General features: G+C 42.7%; 1 protein-coding gene across 6 annotated transcripts in view; it reads left to right on the top strand.

Moving 5' to 3' along the window:
* The window catches only part of TSPAN11 (tetraspanin 11), a 193,238-nt gene that overhangs the window by 58,198 nt on the left and 120,802 nt on the right, over positions 1 to 14,238 (top strand). For all 6 annotated transcript variants that reach the window (XM_075120765.1, XM_075120769.1, XM_048823443.2 and 3 more), the window contains one exon: positions 6,527 to 6,718. In XM_075120765.1, the coding sequence (XP_074976866.1) occupies positions 6,527 to 6,718 (192 nt within the window). The remainder of the gene's footprint in view (positions 1 to 6,526; positions 6,719 to 14,238) is intronic.

Genomic DNA, 14,238 nt, shown 5'->3' with positions numbered 1-14,238 from the left:
TTAAGTACATGGAATTAAACTAGTGTAAAATTGGTGTGAGAGGAGAATCAGGCCCAATTACTGTGTCCAGTTGGAACTACAGAGGGAGTTTAGAGAAGCAGAATGTAACTGTCCAGAGCAGGGGAGCCAGAACAATTTTTATAGTAGGGGTGCTGAAGGCTGAAACCATGTATTTGGGTTATTCTTGCAACTTCAAGCCAGAGGGTGCGGCAGCACCCCTAGTTCCAGAACCTATGGTCCAGAGTAGAATTTGGTAACATCATCATTGTTGCACAGTTTTAAATTTGTTGTTTGTGCTTATCGTGGCACCTAGGGTCCTGGTCCTTGATTAGGGCTACTATTGTGCTAGGCACTGTGCAAACATAGAACAAAAAACAAGTCCCTGCCCCCAAGAGTTTATAATCTAAGTGTCATACAGTAGACAAGAGATATCATAGAACTGGAAGGGACCTTGAGAGGTCATCTAGTCCAGAACCCCGCACTCAAGGCAGGACTAAGTATTATCTAGACCACCCCTGACCAGTGTTTGTCCAACCTGTTCTTAAAAATCCCCAATGATGGAGATTCCACCACCTCCCTCGGCAATTTATTCCAGTGCTTAACCACTCTGACAGTTAAGAGAGTTTTTCTTAATGTCCCCTCCTGTGTGTCTAAATCTGGGGGGTTCTTGCCTCTCTGGGACCCCCCTCATGAGCTGGGATATAGGGGGTCTTGCCCCAATGAAGGTGTCTAAATTCCTCTCCTGCTCCCCTTGTATGGGCCAGGATTTGGGGGCCATGTGCCCATCTGCAAGGGTTGGAACACCTCCCTACCCCATTCATGTGAACTGGGTTCTGTCCATGCCCTTTTGGGAGGGTTTGAAGCCTCTTCCTTGCCCCACTTGTGATCCAGGATCTGGGGAAGTCCTGTCCCTTTGGGTGGGGAGCTGAGGATGGAGGTACTTAATGCATATCACAGGCTCTAAAGCACTCATGAGGGGAATGAGAACACCCTCTGAGATGCAATTGTTTCAGGTTGTATTTGTCTTCCTGGGGTGTTCTCACTCAGCTGAGAACATCACATTGAGATGAATAGGCTGCTTCGGACCTTTCAGAGTCTCCTATGCTAAAGACAGATGTGTAGAGCAGCCCTTTCCCTCCATCCATCCTCGTTGTTTATAACAAGATGCTTCTAGGTGCTCTAAAATCCACATATTTGTATAAATTTTTTTTAAAATTTCTATGCCTTGTGAAAATACAGAGTAGGATTAGTGATCCAAATTTGGGGTCATTTGAGCAGGGATTCTGGAGATATAAGTCGTCTCCCAAAATAGTACCTAACTGACCAACTTTTTCCCCCCTTTTGTTCTTTAATAGTGTTAGATAGGATTCTGTGCGTGAACAGCTTGTAAAAGGAGGTGAAGAGTTTGTACATTTCAGAAATTGTGGGATTGGCAGAGTAAAGCAGTGTGTGTTAACAGGGAATATTGGGGCACTGCTGAACGAGGACAGACTTAAGGTTGCATGGAAAACCTTAACTATGCATATCAAAATGGGAAATGACTGCCTAGGAAGGAGTACTGTGGGAAGGGATCTGGGGTTCATAGCGGATCACAAGCTAAATATGAGTCAACAGTGTAACGCTGTTGCAAAAAAAGCGAACATCATTCTGGGATGTATTATCAGAAGTATTATAAGCAAGATACGAGAAGTAATTCTTCTGCTCTACTGCAGGCTGATTAGGCCTCCACTGGAGTATTGTGTCCAGTTCTGGGCGCCACATTTCAGGAAAGATACGGACAAATTGGAGAAAATCCAGAGAAGAGCAACAAAAATGATTAAAGGTCTAGAAAACATGACCTATGAGGGAAGATTGAAAAAATTAGGTTTGTTTAGTATGGGGAAGAGAAGACTGAGAGGGGACGTGATAACAGTTTTCAAATACATAAAAGGTTGTTACAAGGAGGAGGAAGAAAAATTGTTCTTCTTAACCTCTGAGGATAGGACAAGAAGCAATGGACTTAAATTGCAGCAAGGGTGGAGATGGATACAGGCAGACGGGGGAGCACAAGGAAACAAGGAGACAGTATTGCTCAGCATGACAAACAGTGGTCTCAGCACACTGGCAGCCTAACCGTTATCAGTTTTTTTTGTTGCCAGCATGGCAAAGGAGAATTTTGAGGATGGATTTGAAGGTGAATAATGATATTGCTTTGCAGAGGTTTACAAGGAGCTCCTCCCAAGTGTGTGGGGCAGCATGGGAGAAAACACTAAGATACAGGTTTGAGAATTTTACAAGACTGGCATCCTGGGTCTATCGGAAGCAGAGCCGACATTTTGGTAATGAATGAGAGATGATAGGTAGGATGGGGATAGATCATGAAGGGCCCTTAAAATGAAGATAAGTATGTTATGATGGGATGCAAAGGAAGGGGTGACATGGGCTAGGGATATCATCTTTGCAGCAGCATCCTGAATGGATGTGAGTGGGACAAGATTGCATTTGTTGAGGCCAGATAAAAGGATGTTGCCGTAATTGAGATATTAGATGATGAGGGCTTGGACAAAAGTTCTAGCTGTGTGGATGGCCAGAAAAGGCCATATTTTAGAGATGTTTTATAGAAAAAATCTGCAAGATTTAGACATAACTTGGATGCAGACCTAGAGAGAGATCCGAGTTGAAAATAACGCCCAGGTTGTGGGCCTGAGTGACAGACAGGATGGTGTCTGTAGTGGTTGAGAAAAGAGGTGTGAAGAGGGCTTGGAGAGGAAGACTGAGCTGTTTTACCCACGTTGAGCTTGAGCTAACAAGAAGCTGTCAGAGAGACAGGCTGAGATGTTAGTTTGGACAGAAGAAGACAGGTCTAGAAATCTGTGAGTCATCAGCACAGAGATTGCAGCTGAATTTGCGTTTGTGGATGAGATTATACAGAGATAAGATGTAGAGGGAGAAGGGGACCAAGACAAAGCCTTGTGGAACAACCACAGAAAGATGAAGAAGGAATGAGGAGGATTACAGAGGTAGGAGAAGAACCAGGAAACAAACAGAATAACGGATGCCAAGGAAGGATGACATTTTTTTTTTAGAAGAAGAATATGGTCAGTGGTGTTGAAGGCAGCTGAGAAGTCAAGGAGGATGAGAATGGGGTACTGCTTTTGAGCTTAGCTAGGAAGAGGTCATTAGAGACTTTGGGAAAGGCAGTTTCAGTGGAGTGGAAGAGGTGAAAGCTGGTTTGGAGAGAGCCTAGAATGGAATTGGAGGAGAGGAACTCCAGATAGTGAATATAACAGCACATTCAATGAACTAAGAGAGGAAAGGGAGATGTAGCAGTAGGTGGAGAAGCAAATGGGGCAAAGGGTGGTGCTTTGTAAGATAGAAGAGACTAAAGCATGTTTGTATTGTGAGGGGAAAGAGCCAAAGAAGCAAGAGAGGTTAAGGAAAAGAGTCCTGGGCGGATGAGAGTAGGTATGAGGGAGATTGGGATGGCGGTCACTGGGGCAAATGGAAAGGTTAAAGGAGGACAGCAGACAAGACACTTCTGCATCTGTGACAGTAGAAGGAGAGAGTTGTAGAAGGGCCAGGGGTAAGGGAAGGCAAACTGAGGAGAGGAGAAAGGTCACATCATATTTGGTCAATTTTCTCTTGGAAGAAATCACCAAAATCCTACGCAGAGAGAGAATTGGAGGCAGGAGGAGGGGAAGGTTTGAGTCAAGGGTGATGAAAAGGCAGCTGGGATTGTGGGCATGGGATTCAGTTAAACTGGAGAAGTACAGTTGTTTTGCAAGAATGATGTCCGAACTAAAGGAGAAGAGAATGAATTTGTACTGGAGGAAGTCGGCCTGGTCACAGGATTTCTGCCAGACACTCCCCACAGCATATGACCAGGAGCACAGGAAGTAGCTACTGGGGATGATCCCAATGGGGCTGGAGGCTGGCAGGGCAGATCTTGCGATGGGAGAGAGGGCAAAAGAGTCAAGTGTGTAGAAGATTGAAGCACAGAGAGAGTTAACAACCATATCAATGGAAGAGAGGGCTCAGAAGAGACTGGAAGTCATGGAAAGGCCATGTGACAGGGCAGTGCTCGTGGGTGATGCTGAAAGAGCCCCAGTGATAATCAGGGAGGGGGAACTCAGCAACAGAGAGATTAGAGAGAGCAGTGCTTGGTGAAGACCATGTCAAGTGAACATCTCTTTTGGTGAGTGGGAGAGTTGAAGCAGCTCTGCTGGTTGAATGAAGAGGTGGGGGTGAGGAAACTTGTTGCTAAGTGGTCAGAGGGGTCATCCACATGGAAGCTGAAGTCCTCAAGGATGAGTGTGGGAGACTGTGAGGAGATGAAGACAGGGAGCCAGGAGTCAAAATCAGAGAGGAAGGCGGATGAGGAGGAGCTCGGCAGATGGTAGAGATGGTCATGGAGTGGGGAGAGGAGAGAAGAGTCAGATGCAGTGCTGTTCGAAAGAGGAGGAACAGAAGATAAGCCCAACACCCCATCATGGCAGAGGACTCCATAAAAGAGTGCAGCTGCAAAGGCAGTGTCAGCCGAAGGGATCCAGGTTTCTGTGAGAGCTGGAAGCTGGAGGGAGTGAGATATGAGGAGGTCATGGATTGTTTTGATCTTTTTGGGTATTGAGTGTGAGTTCCAGAGACAGCAAGAGAAGGGGGGAATAGTTGTGAGGTTAGGAATGGTCCCATGAAACGACTGGAGGTGGTGGCAAGGATGGGTGTAGGAGGAGGAGAGGGTGGGGAGAGGCAGGAATAGAGCAAATGTCACCAGAGTTGAGGAGAAGGAAACTGAGGAGGGTGTGGGTGTGGGACCTGGATTTCTGCTGCTGGGAGAATGGGGGAGCGGGGGATGGAGAGGGGAAGAGGAGCAGGTAGAGTTGATTGGAACTGTGGAGGGTTGAGGGTAACGAGGATATTTGTTTTAGCACCTTGTTCTCTGTCTGGGATTGAATAGATGCATTGTCAGACAGCAAAATGCTAAGATACACTAGCAAAGACAATACATTTGCAGTGGGGAGAGTGGATAGTTGGCATTATTAAAACAAAATATACTGTGTTGTTGGTTATGAGTTTTAGTCAGCACTGTGCTTCCTAGAGCTGCATGTGTAAGACACGCTTGTCTTGTGGAACTTCAGTCTGTTCTGCAGTGCAGGGTTTTATGGAATAGTTTCCCCAGTTGTTAGGTTTTCTTTCTCATGACACCCTAAGTACTATTTCGTGGTAAACGCTCTTCTAATTATTTTAATCACTCAGTTGTCAAACCTGCACTGTATAGTTTTAAGTGGCTTGGAAAACAAACTTCTTAACTTTTAGTGGATTGGTAAGTAAACATCAGTGGGACTAACCAGTTTCTTGAACTTGGCGAGGAAGCACATATTTGGGCTAGGGGGTATTGTACTGGGGGGAAAATGAGGTTCTATAGCAAAGTGAGGATGGGTCAGTTAACGACTCTTATACTGAGCTGGTTGTCCTTTGAATATTATTATATGACCCAAAGAACAGCAGTATAGTGAAGACAGTCTGTTTATTCATAACTATACCTATACTATCTATACATAACTATACCTATATACTATATATATATACTATATATACATATGTATATATACTATACATAGCTATCTATATAACTGTAGATACATGCTGTGATACCACAATATGGATTCAGGATTTAAAAACAAGATTAGATTATTAGAATAAGTCTGTTAATTAATCTTTTTAATTATTTGACCAGCTCCAATAATAAATATAACATTAGGTGCTGGGCCATTATGTCCGTTCCTGTGTTGCTGTTACCAACAACGCAGGAATTGAAATAATGGACTGGCTTCTAATCTGGTCGTGGTGTTTTTGATGTTGTTGCCATTTTTTGACATCAGTGTCCCATTCTGAATGTGTCACCCTTGTGCTAATCAGTAGCAGAAATCCAGGACCTTGCAGGTCAGCTTTGTGGTGGTGAAGAAATCAGTGGCGTGGAATCTGGTTATATATTACACTTAACTTACTTTATTTACACATGTACACCTTCCCTGAAATGATATAGTCAAACAGTGTGCCAACCAATCCTCTCTTCCAGGAATTTTAGCATAACACCAGTGGCCAATTCCCAGGGATCAACTCTGCCTCAAGAAGAAAAGGAGTACTTGTGGCACCTTAGAGACTAACAAATTTATTTGAGCATGAGCTTCCGTGAGCTACAGCTCACTTCATCGGATGCCTCAAGAATTATCTCTGATTGCAACCCAGGGCAGAGGGCGAACTCTCCTGTTACTCATACAGCTCCCTCTCTCCCAAAATTGCCTCTGCACAAAACATTGTACATCTGAAAAGTAACAGCAACACATGTCTTCCTAAGTGTCAAAACGTGCTTGCACATTAAGAACTTGGAAGATGTGTAACAGCACCGCCTGATGACTCCTAATTATTTATTAGAGCTGCCCAGTTAGCTGAAAAAGAGATTAAGCAAGATACAAGTTCTAAATGCCAGCTTAAAATATTTCAAAGTGTGGCTTCACCATGTACATTTCCTTCTCCTTGTGTGCCACAGGTGGGTGGTGCTGCAGTGATGGCTGTTGGCATATGGACCCTAGTTGAAAAAAGCGACTATCTGAATATCCTGGCATCTAGTACATTTGCCGTGTCTGCATGCATCCTGATCTTTGCAGGAGGTCTTGTGATGATTACAGGTTTTCTGGGATTCTGTGCAATCATCAGGGAACAAAGGAGCTGTCTTTCCGCAGTAAGTAACTGGATTTTATCTTTAATGGAAGCAGACTCTTACTAATAAGGATCTAATAATCCCTCTGTTGAAGAAAGAAGGGCAGGTACAACATTCTGCTAGTGCCTTTACTTGGCCTGGAGGTGGAATATGGCATGAGGAAGTGTATCCTTTACCAAAAAAGCAACATCTTTTGAGGGCGGCTTCCCACTATGCCAAGCGTTTTCTTTTGTATTTGTGATGCAACTGAGAAACTATTACTGGATACCCATAAAATAAAACCATCTAAAGCAACTTTTAGCAGTTTTATCCAATCCAGGTTGGTTTCAGAAAAGCTCTAAAGTTACTGGTGAAAATGGACACAAAAGTGAAAAGTGCTGACTGCCACATCCAAACTCAGTGTTAAATGACCACAGAAAAATTGCAACTCTTTTCTCATCTGTTTTGCTCCCTATTTCTATCCAAAACTTCCATAACAAAAATGTTTGTTTTGCTTTTTACTTCGGTTCACCCTGCAGAGTCAATGTATTTCAGAGGGAGGAAGTGGGAATCTATTCTGGCTTGTTCATTATTGACAGAATTATTTACTAAATGCCAATTAAATGTCCATTCAGTTACAGCTGGGCAAACCCACTGGCATTAGAGGAACTGCACAGGTTTCACTGAGGGCATGGACTGAAGACAATGAGTTGCACATGTGCAATGATGTCAGAGGCAGCGGGAGCTCTCTTTGAGTGGGGGACGGAGGTGCATAATGAAACCTAAACAAACAAAGCACTGTACTAATCATAGGCAGTGGGGAGAATTGGGGCAGAGAGGGGAAGGAAGTGTTGGCGCTCTGCATGCTAAGCAAGGGAAGCTCCTGAGACTTGACAGAGGGAGATCGGCCAGCTCCAGGCTGGGAAGGGAGTTCCCGGTGTTTCATGTCCCTCTTGCCAGGGGTAGCTAGCTGCTCCCGGCCCAGTCACATCACCACAATTTCTACCTGGCCTGATCCCAGACACTGCAGTGGCCAATCCAGCCCCTCGGGATCCTGGTCTTGTCTCCACTCCAAGAAGCTGCAAAGCCCTACCCTGCCTGAGCAGCCTGAGCATGTGCAGTGTATGGAAGATTGCCTCACACATATGCAATTTACAGGGAGCACTGTTTCCCAGAATGTGTAGCAAAACAACTCATGGGGGTCAGGAAACATAGATCAGTCCCCATGATATTTCCATTGATGGCGGGCTAGTGCTTGCTGCCCCCTCATCCCCCAGTTCTGCCACCCCTGATTGAAGTCATAATTGGGCCACCAGAATCTTTATTACTGATGGTGTGCAAGAAACAAAAATCCCAGCTTGATTGTCAGACCCCAGGCTGAGTTTGCAGGGCTGGTAGTTAGAAAAACTACTTTTTACTTGCAAACTGAGCACATTTGCCTGGAGTCACTGAAAGACCAGAAACATGGCATCCTGCAATGGTATTGTCACAGTGTCCGTTTTTAGAGATAAACCATCACTTAAGAGCTGATGTTCCTGGTGGAGGAGTATAAAAGGAAATTAGCAGTTTATATAAGTGATTAAACACCAAGTCAGACTTGAGTGGTTCATAGACCTTGGGCTCGCTGTAAGCACAACGGTGAATGTCAACCTAGAAGAAAAATTCTTTGGTAGCAGTTTGTCCAGCAGTCTCCATTCAGTTTGCGAAGTAGTATCATAGAAGTGTAGGACTGGAAAGGACCTTGAGAGGCCATTTAGTGCAGTCCCCTGCACTTATGGCAGGACTAAGTAATAACTAGACCATTCCTGACAGGTGTTTGTCTAACCTGTTCTTAAAAACCTCCAATGACACAGATTCCACAACCTCCCTAGGCAATTTGTTCCAGTGCTTAACTACCCTGACAGGAAGTTTTTCTTAATGTCCAGCCTAAATGTTCCTTGCTGCAATTTAAGCCCATTTGCTTCTTGTCCTATCCTCAGAGGCTGACGAGAATAGTTTTTCTCCCTCCTCCTTGTAACAACCTTTTATGTACTTGAAACTTGTTATCGTGTTCCTCCCTCCTTGATATTCTCTTCTCCAGACTAAACAAACACAGTTTTGTCAATCTTTTCTCATAGGTCATGTTTTCTAGACCTTTAATCATTTTGTTGCTCTTCTCTGGAGTTTCTCCAATTTGTTCACATCTTTCCTGAAATGTGGTGCCCAGAACCGGACACAATGCTCCTGCTGAGGCCTTATCAGTGCAGAGTAGAGCGGAATTACTTCTTGTGTCTTGCTTACAACATTCCTGCCAATAAATCCCAGAATGATGTTCACTTTTTTTTTTTTCAACAGGGTTACACTGTTGACTCATATTTAGCTTGTGATCCACTGTAACCCCCAGATCCCTTTCTGCAATACTCCTTCCTAGGCAGTCACTTCCCATTTTGTATGTGTGCAGCTGATTGTTCCTTTCTAAGTGGAGTACTTTGTATGTGTTGTTATTGAATTTCATCCTATTTACTTCAGACCATTTCTCCAATTAGTCCTGATCATTTTGAATTTTAATCGTATCCTCCAAAGCACTTGCAACCCCTCCCACCTTGGTATAATCCACAGATTTTGTAAATGTACTCTCTATGCCATTATTTAAATCATTGATGAGATATTGAGCTGAACCAGACCCAGAACTGATCCCTGCAGGTCCCCACTTGATATGCCCTTCCAGTTTGACTGTGAACCACTGATAACTGCTCTCCGGGGAGGATTTTTATGCATCCACCTTGTAGTAGCTCAATCTAGGTTGTATTCCCTAGTTTGTTTATGAAATGGCTATGCAAAACACTGTCAAAAGCCTGACTAAAGTCAAGATATTGCATATGTACATTCAGAGATTAATCCAGCACAGAGCTCTCTCCTCTCTTAAGGCCCTGTCTGCTGGAAGACCATCAAAAGTACTGCCTCTATAGTGGCTGAGAGGGCTTTTCCCTAAGCATTCTGCCATTTTCTGAAGTTTCTTGGGATTGTAGTGAAGTCTTTCTCTTCCCCCCACCATCCTTCCTTTTCAGTTTCCCTCTTCTCACTCCCACATCCCAGGGCTGCCAGACATGTTGGATCTCCTCATTTCCACTAAGGCCCCTTTATGCTTACATTTGCTTCACAACCCCTTTTCACTGCTAAAGCAGTGTAAAGGGGCCTTAGTGTAAATGAGAATCAGATCCATTATCTCCAGAGGAGGCATTTACAGGCTTGGGGGACAAATTTCTTATTTCCAGAGTAACCACTTGTGTTATAACAAAGAGTGTTGTGACTTCAGGGAGGCAACAAGTAGCAGAAGCAAATAAAATGTTAAGAAATGAATATGGGACTTTTCATTAGCTATGTCAGAGGGTAGCGGCCCACTGAAGGAATCTGGGCAGGGCCCAGCTACCTCTGACAGGACTCCAGAAGGGAGAATGAGGCAGCGCAGGTTCACCTGGGAGTAGTTAACTCACTGAGTAACTGGGAGGCTGTTAATTAGGCAAGGAAGCACCTGGCAATGATAAAAAGGTAAGGACGTCAGTTAGAGGAAAAGCTTCTGAGGAGACAGGTGGTTGATGGAGAGACAAGGGATTGTAGAGAGAGGACCCTGCCACAGATGGGTGAGACTGTTCCAGGCAAACTCAGAACTGGTCTACACGGGAACTTACATCAGCATACTGGTCTCTCTGGTGGGTGTGAAAAATCTACAGCCCGGAGACATGTAGTTAGGTCGACCTAACCCCAGGATAGACGGTGTTACTGCAGCTGGGCCACTGTAGTCCTTAAGTGTAGACGTACCCTGACTCTGTAAAGAGGGAGAAACAGGGCAGGAGGCTGGGGAAGATAAGAGGTAGGAAGTAGCTCAGAAAACCGCAAGGGACTGAGAAGGATTGGTTCTGGGTGTTCCAAACAAGGGCCTGAGCTAGAACCGAGTGAAGGCTTGGTTCTGGGTTCCCCTACCTACCCCAGCCAGAGACTGTTGGAGAAGAAACTTTCAACCCAGGAGACCCAGGGTTGATTAGCCCCTACTAGACCCACACTCCACTGCAAGGGGATACTCTGGAGACCATGGTGCCCCTTCTACAAGATATAAATAATCACAAATGGGAGGGAAATACAAGTAAAATGTGGTTATATTCATTCTAGCTCTCCAAAATTGGGATATAATTCCGGAGTCAGAAATGAACAGGAACTGATCTAATTCATCCATAACTCTAATTATTCAACTTCTTATTTTATGTCTCATGGGACGTCTTGAAAATGTGGGTTCACCTGTGCAGCAAATTAGGAACAATTTTGCTTTGATCTCATATAAACAGAATGAACTTCAGTTATCCACAAGATGTTAATGGCTCTCTTATAATGTGCCAGTGTCTCCCATTCACATGGGCTTTTTAACACTTTGTTCTGAATTTTATTGCATTATTTATTTATTTATTTAGGGCCAAATCCATAAATGCCTATTCAAATAAAACTCCATGAAACACCAAAGGCTATTTTTGTGAAAAAATTTGAAATTTCAAAGTTGTTTGTACTTGACCAATTTTTCATTCCCTCCCCCACCCCACCCGCAATTTTTGTCATGACTTTTTAAGACATTTTCCTCCAAAATGTTATTGAAAACAGTATCAGAAATAATATTGAAATGAGTATTGATATTTTTGTATACTAAAAAAAAAGTTTTGCTACAATGAAAAATGCCAATAATCTTGATAGTGGTGTTTGAACGAATTTGTAGGGGGAAAATTGGTGGGGAAAGAGGAGAGAAATGGTTCATGGGAAAATGTCAACTATGTAAATTTGGAGGAAATCATTTTTGAGAAAAAGCCATTTTTCTCTGATGAATTGTTTTATTGATTTTTCTTATAAAACAGATAGTGAAAAAGTACGAAAAGGTTAATAACTTACAGCTTGTAAATGTTTCCAAATACTGCACATTTCACAGAATATCCATGCAATTATGCAGTTTTACGGCTTACAAATCTACAAGACCAGACAACACAAAACCAGACAACACTATACAGATACAATGTGTGAAGTGGTGGTAACAGTAATAAAATAGAAGAAGACACATGAATAAGTAGAAGAGGAAAGAAGGGAACTAGGAGCGGGGACAGGGGAGGCGTTAGAGGGAATGGAGGGTATCACATTATTTGAGCTATCTTTCCACTTTTTTCATCCAGATGGGGTGAAATGGGGTTCAATTTTTTTCAGATTCATATAACTGCTCTCTACAGCGATAAGCTATACTTTCTGTGGCTGTTAACTCTTGTTTGAAAAAGGTTGACCAGCTCTAGCTTTGAGTGATTAAGTTCTGATTAAGGACTTCTAGTTTAGATTCACTGATTTCAGTAAAAAGAAAAGGACTTGTGGCATCTTAGAGACTAACAAGTTTATTTGAGCATAAGCTTTTGTGAGCTACAGCTCACTTCATCAGATGCATTCAGTGGAAAATACAGTGGGGAGATTTATATACACAGAGAACATGAAACAATGGGTGTTACCATACACACTGTAAGGAGAGTGATCAGGTAAGGTGAGCTATTACCAGCAGGAGAGTGGGGGTGGGGAGAGGGGCAGGGGGACCTTTGAAGTGATAATCAAGGTGGGCCATTTCCAGCAGTTGACAAGAACTGGGGTTTGAAAGTGCTCAGAAACTCTCAGGATCATGACCTGTGCTTACGCCCATGAAATGGCTTCAGTTAGATACAGGGGGCCCCACTATAACAGCTTGAAAATAAGCATGGTGCAAGCCAAATATGTCATACTGTGACTATTTTAACTGTAAGGCTATTAGTCATGCTTGATTACATATGGTTATCTTAATAAGAAGGATTGTATAGCAGCAGCGGCCCAAGAATTTGTACAGTCACTGCTTACGGATACACAGTTGAATCTAAATCTGAAACATTTTGTCTGCTAAAATGGTGAAAGTGCTTAAGGGAAGATTTAGATTATGCTTTTTACCTAATTGCACTCAAACTGGATTTTCAGCAGACTATTTTATTTATAAAAGTTTATTCATTAGTACTTTATTTAGCAATTTGCATTCATAGAACTCCAAGTGCATCACAAAGGGTGTGTGGGGTGGGGGGGCAGAGTATATTATCCCCATTTTTAAGGTGGAGCAACTGAGGCACAGAACAGTGAACTGACTTTCCTAAGATTTCACAGCAAGTCAGTGTCAGAGCTGGGAATAGATCCCAAGTTTTTTGACTCCTAATCCTGTGCCCTATTTTACTAGTGACTAAACTGAGATTTCTCTCCACCCCAGAAAGATATTTAAAGTGTTATTTACAGGTATTGAAACCCCTGGAACAATCAGGAACTATATCAGTTGCAAAACCAAAAATGTATGTGTACGTGACTCTCTCAAATGTAAAAACAAGAGCAGAGGTATTTCACAGTATGTAACAGTTATTTAGTTAAATAGTAATTGATTGCTGGTTCTATTTCCCCAGCCCTAAAAAAACACAAAAAATCCTGCCATAGAAAAGTCATCATCTTTTATTTCATTTTCTTTTCCTTCACTCTTGTTTCAAATTTGAGCATTGACATACTACTGACACTCTGCATATTATGAAGGCAAATGAACTGATGAACAAACCTTGGCTGCACAGCCGTGCTCTGAGCCAAGATAAAATCTATAACTAATATGAGTAATGCATTGTACAAGAAGGCTGCCATATGGAGCCATTCATTATCCCTATGCATTTGTTATAACAGAGAGAGAGATGGGTACTCGCCTTAAATGAGCCAAATTATATTTCAGCCTGTTGCAGGACTACACTGAATAACTATTAAAATGAAAGTCATAATGAACATAAAAGCAGATTGCCTCCACTGGATTTTCTCTAGCGAACAAACATCACATAATGATTGTCAAAAAAATAGCTTTTTCCAATAGATATATTGCACCTTTAAGCTATGCAAGACTGACTCAAATCTTCTGGCGGGTCAAACAAGAGGATGGCTACACCATCATCTAACTGTTGTTACTGAGTTTAGGGCTCGTGTGAAGTACTAGCCTGTTTGCCTACAAATTGCAGGTGCAAACATGAAGGTACTAATTAAGGGCTGGCAAAAATGTTTCCATTTAAGGGTCTTTTTTTTTTTTTTTAAGGCAAGTAGCAACTTTCAAAACTCATTTTGTCAAAAACACAATTTTCCCACTGAAAATTTTTACCAGTCCTAATTAGTACCTTCATATTTGCACTTGCAATTCATTTGGAGGACAAATGGAAGCATATGCAGTGCCTCTAGTGCACCAACAATCCTGTTGTGAAGAGGTGTAAGTACTCAGTTTTGCATAAGGGTCAGATGTTACTAGGACAAAATGCAGACACGAATGGGAGTCCACCCTTTTTGGAAATTAGCAGAGCATTGTAATATCTGAGATGAAATCTGTGAGGTGGAAAAAGTTAGTTTTAAATTGTTGGTCGCCAAGTAATTTTGTTTTTAAAATGTTCAGAGACACAAGAAATGGCAGGCCGCTCTACTATTTGTTCCTCTTACTGCCAACTCAGAGGTGTGGCTCTCACGATTTAGTTACAGGGAACACC

This window comes from Caretta caretta, chromosome 1 (genome assembly GCF_965140235.1).
Source record: "Caretta caretta isolate rCarCar2 chromosome 1, rCarCar1.hap1, whole genome shotgun sequence".
Taxonomy (NCBI): domain Eukaryota; kingdom Metazoa; phylum Chordata; order Testudines; family Cheloniidae; genus Caretta; species Caretta caretta.
Note: the sequence above shows the minus strand (reverse complement) of the source record. Positions and strands in the feature narration are given on the sequence as shown.